The 10,600-nt window shown below is 43.7% G+C and overlaps 1 protein-coding gene across 10 annotated transcripts; it reads left to right on the forward strand.

Annotated features, from left to right (window-relative positions):
* Positions 1-519: 519 nt before the first annotated feature.
* On the forward strand, positions 520-7,397 carry LOC125518787 (uncharacterized). 10 transcript variants are annotated; one of them, XM_087525405.1, is made up of 7 exons: positions 520-747; positions 1,122-1,226; positions 1,839-1,895; positions 2,062-2,203; positions 5,089-5,208; positions 5,342-5,483; positions 6,651-7,397. In XM_087525405.1, exons 1-4 carry the CDS (start codon positions 726-728, stop codon positions 2,178-2,180), a joined length of 303 nt encoding a protein of 100 aa, XP_087381531.1. In that variant the 5' UTR covers positions 520-725; the 3' UTR covers positions 2,181-2,203; positions 5,089-5,208; positions 5,342-5,483; positions 6,651-7,397. The 10 variants fall into 10 exon arrangements, 1 of the variants encoding a protein (XP_087381531.1); XR_015603889.1 differs by having other exon boundaries at positions 536-950; positions 1,839-1,927; XR_015603888.1 differs by having other exon boundaries at positions 533-950; positions 1,122-1,927.
* The last annotated feature ends 3,203 nt before the right edge of the window (positions 7,398-10,600 follow it).

Genomic DNA, 10,600 nt, shown 5'->3' on the forward strand with positions numbered 1-10,600 from the left:
CGCACTACATTATGAAATGGAGCGAGTATAATTTTAAAAAATCATGTATTTAGAAAATGTTTAACGTGTATATAAAAATGTTTTCGACATATACCCAAAATGTTGAATGTTATTGAAGAAAAGTTAACACGAGTTGAACAAAAAATAAAACCGGTGAAAATCAACAAAAAAACAAAGAAACAAAAACAAAAGGCGAATAAAACATAAGAAAACAAAGAAAACCAAAGTATAATGAAGAAGAAACCGAAAGAAAAACAGTGAACAACGCATTTATTATTCAAATTAACCCCAAAGAAAACTGGTGAAGAAAAAAAGATAAAAAAACAAAGAAATAAAAAAGAAAACCAAAGGAAAAAATAAAACCCAGTGAAAACCGTTGGAATACAGTAAATCTCTCCCTAATAATAAAGCACGGATTTAGTCTCCGGGGTCACCGTCACGGTAATTTTGCAAACGAGTCCCTTCTGTTTTCACTCTTCAATCCGCAGTCCACAAATAACGTTTGCTAGCCGGGAAAAACGGTTCAACATCCCACCGACAAATAAAAGCGAGGCCCACGGGTCGTCCTATCTCTCCCCTGTCTCGGGTTCGTGGCTGAGGCAGATCGCATCTTGCTTCGCGACGGCGGCGGCGTAGAGCCATCCTTCGATTTTGATGAACTACGTGGACTCACGACCCTCCGCGTGCTTGCGAAGGTGACAAGCCCCCACAAGCCCAAGCGCTTGATGCGCCCAAGCGAAACGGCAGGTCTGTACCCGATGCCTCTCGCGATCTAGATTTGGAGGAGGGGTCGCCTCCCGTTCCGTCCCGGGCAGCGGATGTGGAGGGGAGAGAGAGAGAGAGAGGAGTGAGGGAGAAGCATAGAGGATTCTGCCGGCGGTACTGCTTAGAACGGGGACAAAGGAGGAGGCTATTTTGGTTCTTTGATTGATCCAATCCTTCCTACGCCCGTAATTTTCTCGGACACAAATTTCACATCTAGCTGCGGCCATGGGATGTTCGGCAGGGAATCCGGCAGGGTCTCTTTTGGCCGTTCCACGGGCCGATGTGCTCAAAATACACATCTACTCTATCGACTGAAGTCCTAGCCCAATTGTTCCTTTCGTTGCTTAACATTGCAGTCTTGCCGTTCTGCCAAAGTCGTCAGAATATTGCCGTTCTGCCAACCTCGCCGGAATTTCTCCATACTGCTGACTTCGCCAAAATTACGTCCGCCCGTGCTCTAGGTACGTCGTTCAAACTGGTTGAGCAATACTGATTCGAAGTTGTTTTGGTCAAACGGCTAAACTGAACCATGCTACTACAGAGTAGCCAAAAGGAGATTCAGTTTTTTTCCTGTGAACTGAAGCTGCTAAACCGAACCATGCTACTACACAATAGCCAACAATGTTGAATACTGATTTGGATTTGAAGTTTGGCTGATAAATATGAGTATCATCATATAATTTCTGTCTGATGTTTCTAGAATATGTAATTGGTAATGTTATTTTCGGTTTGACAGACGTGGATGATAAGTTCCAGTACCACTTTGTGTGATGCAGTATTCTTTGCTTTTTGAATTTATTAATAGTCGTTGCCGAACTCGAGCAGTCGAGCTTGCTTCTCAATGGTGCCCTATCGAAACCTAAAAAGTTCCTATTTATGGTTAATATAAATCGTGTTGTCGCTACTTTGTAAATAAGTCACAAACTTCTTAATTCTTTTGTATGGGTTGCTGTCAAAACACTAAACTTAATTCAGTCAGGCCATCATTATAGTAGTTTGTCTAATGTACGAAACTCATAACTTTGCTTGATGCATTCTTCGGGTTGAGGGTCTCATGATGGATGACGTAACAGCTGTTAAAGAGGAGAATAAAGGATGGAAGATGGCATCAGAGGAGGATGCTGAAGCTGGTAAATCAATTGAGCAAGAGTTCCTCACTCATGTGCGTTTATAATCAATTTTTCCAAATTAGTAGATAATTTCTGTGAAGATGAATACATGTTGTTTGATTCACTATTTGATTGAAGTCCGCTCGGTATCCCCTGGTCCAAATAATCTGTCTACGTCCTTCCTCAGGCTACACCTTCAGGATTTGCGTCGCACTAGTTCGAGGGCTTCGGAGCCATGCTGCTGTTGTTGTCCTCTTTGCCGTTGCGTGCATATATGATTCTGACTCAGGGAGTAGGACTCTCTGACTCTGGCTCCTTTGTCGATATAGGTATGACCCCGATGCTATTGCAGCTAATCTCTGTTTACGTCCTGATGCAATTCATTGACGAACACAAGTAGGAATGTAGACCGGCTTCCAATCTCCATTGATTCTGTGTAACGGTTGGATTTTGTGTGGAGGCTATATATACCCCTCCACCTCCTCTTCATTCGAAGAGAGAGCCATCAGAACACACACACACCATTCCAACTCATATGTTCTGAGAGAGAACCACCTACTCATGTGTTGAGACCAAGATATTCCATTCCTACCATATGAATCTTGATCTCTAGCCTTCCCAAGTTGCTTTCCACTCAAATCTTCTTTCCACTAAATCCAAATCCTATGAGAGAGAGTTGAGTGTTGGGGAGACTATCATTTGAAGCACAAGAGCAAGGAGTTCATTACCTACACACCATTTGTTACTTCTTGGAGAGTGGTGTCTCCTAGATTGGCTAGGTGTCACTTGGGAGCCTCCGACAAGATTGTGGAGTTGAACCAAGGAGTTTGTAAGGGCAAGGAGATCGCCTACTTCGTGAAGATCTACCGCTAGTGAGGCAAGTCCTGCGTGGGCGATGGCCATGGTGGGATAGACAAGGTTGCTTCTTCGTGGACCCTTTGTGGGTGGTTGCTTCTTCGTGGACCCTTCGTGGGTGGAGCCCTGTGTGGACTCGCGCAACCATTACCCTTGGGTGGAGCCCTGTGTGGACTCGCGCAACCGTTACCCTTCGTGGGTTGAAGTCTCCATCAACGTGGATGTAGGATAGCACCACCTAACCGAACCACGGGAAAAACATCCGTGTCTCCAATTGCGTTTGATCTCTCCAAACCCTTCCCTTTACATTCTTGCAAGTTGCATGCTTTACATTCTGCTGCTCATATACTCTTTGCATGCTTGCTTGATATGTATTGTGTGTGTTGAAATTGTGCCTAAACTCCACCTAAACCGAAAAAGCTGAAAAATTGCAACTTGAGCATTATGTGTCTAATCACCCCCCTCTAGACACATCTACTTCTAGATCCTACAAGACGTATCAAGCATCCCCAAGCTTAATTCCTGCTCGTCCTCGAGTAGGTAAATGATAAAAACAGAATTTTTGATGCGGGGTGCTACTTGGCATAATTTTAATGTTATTCTTCTTAATTGTGGTATGAATATTCAGATCCGAAAGATTCAAGATAAAAGTTCATATTGACATAAATAATAATACTTCAAGCATACTAATAAAGCAATCATGTCTTCTCAAAATAACATGGCCAAAGAAAGTTATTCCTACAAAATCATATTTTCTGGCTATGCTCTATCTTCACCACACAAAGTATTTAAATCATGCACAACCCTGATGACAAGCCTAGCAATTGTTTCATACTTTTGACATTCTCAAAACGTTTTCAATCTTCACGCAATACATGAGCGTGAGCCATGGATATAGCACTAGATCGACAATATAATAGCATGGAACAATCAAAAATTATAGATACGTTGGAGACATATCAAGCATCCCCAAGCTTAATTCCTTCTCGTCCTCGAGTAGGTAAATGATAAAAATAGAATTTTTGATGTGGAATGCTACCTAGCATAATTTTCAATGCAATTCTCTTTATTGTGGCATGAATATTCAGATTCGAAAGATTCAAGACAAATGTTTAATATTGACATAAAAATAATAATACTTCAAGCATACTAACAAAGTAATCATGTCTTCTCAAAATAACATGGCCAAATAAAGCTATCCCTACAAAATCATATAATCTGGCTATGCTCTATCTTCATCACACAAAATATTTAAATCATGCACAACCCCGATGACAAGCCAAGCAATTGTTTCATACTTTTGATGTTCTCAAACTTCTTCAATCTTCACGCAATACATGAGCGTGAGCCATGGACATAGCACTATAGGTGGAATAGAATGGTGGTTGTGGAGAAGACAAAAAGGGGGAAGATAGTCTCACATCAACTAGGCGTATCAACGGGCTATGGAGATGCCCATCAATAGATATCAATGTGAGTGAGTAGGGATTGCCATGCAACGGATGCACTAGAGCTATAAGTATATGCAAGCTCTACAAAAGAAACTAAGTGGGTGTGCATCCAACTTGCTTGCTCACAAAGACCTAGGGCAATTTGAGGAAGCCCATCATTGGAATATACAAGTCAAGTTCTATAATGAAAAATTCCCTTACCACCCAGTAGTTTGTATGAAAATCAGTGAGGGGATGAACTGCAGTCTTCCCTTACCACCCAGTAGTTCCCAATTTATTTTTGAATTTTTTTTTATTTGGAAAGTATAGCACCTAATTTACAATGAAGTGAATCCATCAACCAAATTAATTGACCATTAATACAGAGCTCCTCCGTGTCCATGTCGTCAACGTGTTGCTCCCCGATCGTGTTGTTCTTGAGATCCGCCTTGAAGACGGGGGATCGGGCCTCCAGCACACATATTCTTTAGTGTCCTCGCGATATGCTTCTATAGGAAGAGAGATCCCCCATACTTATGTTTTTAATCTGCATGTATAGTTCTACAGAAAAAAATGAATATCCACTATTCATATGTGATAACAAGTGCATGAACTTGGCTAATGTTTAGGGGCATAAACATGATCGTGTCAAAACTGCATATAAGCACCATGTTATTATGTTCTTACAGATAAAACATTCAGGTTAATGATTTCTCTTGGCTGAGGGATTTGACTGTTCCTCATTAGTACGTGTTAGAGCTATGGATGATGAACTCGCTAGATTCCTTTTTGGTATGTCCGCAGGGAGGTCGCACCTAGCCTGTTCTGCAAGGTCAAAAGGAAGAATATCTCTGGTTGCACAGCCCTACAGGGGAATAGTAGTTTGTCTAATGTACGAAACTCATAACTTTGCTTGATGCATTCTTCAGGTTGAGGGTCTCATGATGGATGACGTAACAGCTGTTAAAGAGGAGAATAAAAGATGGAAGATGGCATCAGAGGAGGATGCTGAAGCTGGTAAATCAATTGAGCAAGAGTTCCTCACTCATGTGCGTTTATAATCAGTTTTCCACATTAGTAGATAATTTCTGTGAAGATGAATACATGTTGTTTGATTCACTATTTGATTGAAGTCCGCTCGGTATCCCCTGGTCCAAATAATCTGTCTACGTCCTTCCTCAGGCTACACCTTCAGGATTTGCGTCGCACTAGTTCGAGGGCTTCGGAGCCATGCTGCTGTTGTTGTCCTCTTTGCCGTTGCGTGCATATATGATTCTGACTCAGGGAGTAGGACTCTCTGACTCTGGCTCCTTTGTCGATATAGGTATGACCCCGATGCTATTGCAGCTAATCTCTGTTTACGTCCTGATGCAATTCATTGACGAACACAAGTAGGAATGTAGACCGGCTTCCAATCTCCATTGATTTTCATTCCTGCACTACTATTCTATGCAAGTCATTATTAGATATTAATGTAGCATCGAATTTTTGAAAGAAAAAAACTGCTAACTCATCAATCCTTGCTAGATGAGTCATTAATGCTTTCAATTTTTTGATGTAAATAAGCAGACCCCATATTAAATAGTCTATTGCAAGAATTATATTATTCAATGAGGGATCCAGGCTTACTACGCCATACGGTATCCATATCGTACTTTTGATGCGCTACACTTTTTAGGAATCTAATGTTCAGGAGTCTGATGGTCACGTGTTAATTTGTTATTTAGTGTCGGTTTAGTGCAGCTGCTCTCTTGACTTGCTTCCTAGCTCCCTCCCCACTTACCTGTAAGCTGTGTTGCTTTGCTCGATAATTTGATCTGGAAAAGATGGCACACTAAGACGCACACGGAAACTTTCAGATTAGTTCGTATACATACATGATTGAATCTTCTCCGTGCAAAAACTGACGATACACAGTTTGTATGAAAATCAGTGAGGGGATGAACTGCAGTCTTCCCTTACCACCCAGTAGTTCCCAATTTATTTTTGAATTTTTATTTTTATTTGGAAAGTATAGCACCTAATTTACAATGAAGTGAGTCCATCAAGCAAATTAATTGATCATTAATACAGAGCTCCTCCGTGTCCATGTCGTCAACGTGTTGCTCCCTGATCGTGTTGTTCTTGAGATCCACCTTGAAGATGGGGGATCGGGCCTCCAGCACACATCATTCTTTAGTGTCCTCGCGATATGCTTCTATAGGAAGAGAGATTCCCCATACTTATGTTTTTAATCCGCATGTATAGTTCTACAGAAAAAATGAATATCCACTATTCATATGTGATAAGAAGTGCATGAACTTGGCTAATGTTTAGGGGCATAAACATGATCGTGTCAAAACTGCATATAAGCACCATGTTATTATGTTCTTACAGATAAAACATTCAGGTTAATGATTTCTCTTGGCCGAGGGATTTGACTGTTCCTCATTAGTACGTGTTAGAGCTATGGATGCTGAGCTCGCTAGATTCCTTTTTGGTATGTCCGCAGGGAGGTCGCACCTAGCCTGTTCTGCAAGGTCAAAAGGAAGAATATCTCTGGTTGCACAGCCATACAGGGGAACAAATGGATTTCTGTGCTCCGTCGGGTCAACACCACTGAGTTGGTTCATGAATTCACCAAATTATGGTTGTTGATCAGAGAGGTGCAAATACCAAACATAGACCAAGATGTCGTCTCTTCACGTTGGACAGCGGATGGAATCTATATAGCACGCTCAACCTACAGGGCAATGTTCTGGGGCTCATACTTGGGCACTTGCTCTCAAACTTTCTGGAAGGCTGAAAACAAAGTAAAAAAATTATGTTGGCCCTTGTCGCTTGGGAGGATTATGTCCGCGGACAAGCTGATCCGGAGAGGATGGTAAGGAAGCGAGATTTGTTCGATGTACGGTTCGCAGAAGGAGTCGGCGGAGCATATTCTTCTGAACAGCTGTTTCACTCGCCAAGTTTGGAGGAGGATCGCGACTTGGTCTGGTTTCAAGACATTATCACCTGAAGATGGCCTCCGGGAGGGCATGGTTTACTCCTGGTAGCTGGAGCTAATGGTGTGTATGCTTCCAAATGTTGATATAAGGAAGATGTTATTCTGATCAATTCTTTCTGATGCGAGCTTTAAACAGATGACATGCTAAAAACAATCAAATTAATGTGTCTTTAGGATAGTTGAATTCATGATACTTCTATAATATCTATGCAAAAAAATGTGGTCGTGCGGATGCACTAGATGTGGGCAGTAGCTCGTGGAGGGTGGCCTTCAAATCCTAGAACATTCACTTGTGCTATTGCGGTTTAACTCATGAGCTAGCAGAGCTCGTTGCCTTGAGATTGATCATGTTTGAACGCATTATGATCAGGTAGACACTGTAGCCACCATTGATGAGGACGAGAAGGGGGATACGCCATGACACCAAAGGGCACTCTATTGAAATAGATGGAGCTAGAGGCGTGTGGTGTTTTTTTTCTCCCGTTGCAACGCAAGGGCATGTTTGCTAGTCCTAAAAAACAATGGAAAAGAGAAACTGGAAAAAACATTGAAGTGAGAAAAAAATGAAGCAAACCAGCTAAGAGCATCTCCACTTGTTTGCCCTGAGGAGGCATTTTTCGCCTCTTGGGTGGTAGTCGGCAAGAATTTTGGCCTGGGGGGGCAAAATTTTCCACTAGTCGCGCCCCGCACAAGCATCTTGAGCGTGATGACGTCGACGACCTCCTCGGCACGCGCCCAGGGAAGGAGCGCAAGCATCAATGGGAAAGGAAAGCTCAAGGAGACGGGCGGTCTGGCGCGGTGGCGCGCCTGGCGAGCACGGCGGTGTTGCGGTCGTGCGCGAAGCCGCTGGGGCGGCACGCCACCCAGCAGAAGAACTCCCACGCCGTCTCCGGCTTCCTGAATGTGCACAGGAGCTTGCACATGAGCCACGGCGTCCGGACGATCCAGGCCGCCTCCAGCTCTGCCACCCCCTTGGGGGCCCAGCCTTCCAGCGCCCTCGCGAGCTTCCGCGGGTCCAGCCATGGCTTGAGCGGCGTCTCCTTAGCTATGGGCGTGTCCTTGCCACCATCCTATTCCTCCTCGCTGTCTCCCTCGCCGTCCGCATCGTCCACGGCGTATGGTGACGATGACATGTACCTAGGGTAGGGCCGTAGACCTGACCTAGACACCCTACCCAAGGACACTGCCCTAGAGTCAAAGACATGCGAAGTTCTACAGAAGATACCGACTGAAATCACCCTGAAGTGTAATCCACTCGATGATAGATTCCACTCGGATATCCCAATTCCACTCGACATAATCATTACACTCGACCATACAAAAGAATCACTCGGAGCATAGAAGGCCTACAGTCACCCCAGGATGGCACCGGTCGGGCATTCACTCCGTAGTCATAAAGATCATTAATAGATGGCATTACCAGTAACACCCCTGTCTTAACTCACATGGAACCCTGTGTAACCGAGGGCTGGAGGGGCCTGGCGCACTCTATATAAGTGACCCCCTCCTCTGGCACAAGGGTTTGCACCCCTATAACTTTCACACATATCCAGTCGACCAGCCTCTGCGGCATCGAGACGTAGGGCTATTACCTCCTCCGAGAGGGTCCTAAACTCATAAACTTGTGTGTGCATCCTTGTCGTAGCTAGGATCATGCCTCCTCCTACGTACCCCCTACTATTACTGTCATACTCGTTCCCATGATAATTGGTGCCCACCATGGGGCAGGCGTCTTAGCGACTTTCGGTGAGGTTGCAATTTTTTCGATCTCCATCAAGGTTTCCGCAGGTGGTTTGTGCCTGGGCCACGAGCCTCGGAGAGCTCGTCTTCATCGCTGACTGCTACCTCTTGAGCACTGCGTTGGTTTTTCCCCGAAGAGGAAGGGATGATGCAGCAGAGTAGCGTAAGTATCTCCCTCAGTTTTTGAGAACCAAGGTATTAATCCAGTAGGAGGTTACACGCGAGTCCCTCGTACCCGCACAAAACAAGTAAATCCTCACAACCAACGCGATAAGGGGTTGTCAATCCCTACACGGCCACTTACGAGAGTGAGATCTGATAGATATGATAAGATAATATTTTTTGTATTTTTTATGATAAAGATGCAAAGTAAAATAAAAGCAAAGTAAATAACAAAGTATTGGAAGATTAATATGATGAATATAGACCCGGGGGCCATAGGTTTAACTAGTGGCTTCTCTCAAGAGCATAAGTATTGTACGGTGGATGAACAAATTACTATTGAGTAATTGACAGAATTGAGCATAGTTATGAGAATATCTAGGCATGATCATGTATATAGGCATCACGTCCGAGACAAGTAGATCGACTCCTGCCTGTATCTACTACTGTTACTCCACTCATCGACAGCTATTCAGCATGCATCTAGAGTATTAAGCTAATGAAAACAGAGTAACGCCTTAAGCAAGATGACATGATGTAGAGGGATAATCTCATGCAATATGGTGAAAACCCCATCTTCTTATCCTCGATGGCAACAATACAATACGTGCCTTGCTGCCCCTACTGTCACTGGGAAAGGACACCACAAGATTGAACCCAAAGCTAAGCACTTCTCCCATTGCAAGAAAGATCAATCTAGTAGGCCAAACGAAACTGATAATTCGAAGAGACTTGCAAAGATAACCAATCATACATAAAAGAATTCAGAGAATATTCAAATATTGTTCATAAATAGACTTGATCATAAACCCACAATTCATCGGTCTCAACAAACACACCGCAAAAAGAAGATTACATCGAATAGTTCTCCACAAGAGAGGGGGAACATTGTATTGAGATCCAAAAAGAGAGAAGAAGCCATCTAGCTAATAACTATGGACCCGTAGGTTTGAGGTAAACTACTCACACTTCATCGGAGGGGCTATGGTGATGATGTAGAAGCCCTCCGTGATCGATGCCCCCTCCAGCGGAGCTCCGGAACAGGCCCCAAGATGGGATCTCGTGGATACAGAAAGTTGCGGCGGTGGAATTAGGGTTTTGGCTCCGTATTTGATCGTTTGGGGGTACATAGGTATATATAGGAGGAAGGAGTACGTGGGTGGAGCAATAGGGGACCCACGAGGGTGGAGGGCGCGTCTGGGGGGTAGGCGCGCCCCCCTACCTCGTGGCCTCCTCTTTAGTGTCTTGACGTAGGGTCCAAGTCTCTCGGGTCTTGTTCGTTGAGAAAATCACGTTCCCGAAGGTTTCATTCCGTTTGGACTCCCTTTGATATTCCTTTTCTTCGAGACCCTAAAATATGCAAAAAAAACATCAATTCTGGGTTGGGCCTCCGGCTAATAGGTTAGCCCCAAAAATAATATAAAAGTGGATAATAAAGCCAAATAATGTCCAAAATAGTAGATAATATAGCATGGAGCAATCGAAAATTATAGATACGTTGGAGACGTGAAAGCACAAGTGCTCCCTAGGTGGTTTTGATAATTGATGACAAC

This window comes from Triticum urartu, chromosome 1A (genome assembly GCF_056163025.1).
Source record: "Triticum urartu cultivar PI428250 chromosome 1A, HENAU_Tu73, whole genome shotgun sequence".
NCBI lineage: Eukaryota > Viridiplantae > Streptophyta > Magnoliopsida > Poales > Poaceae > Triticum > Triticum urartu.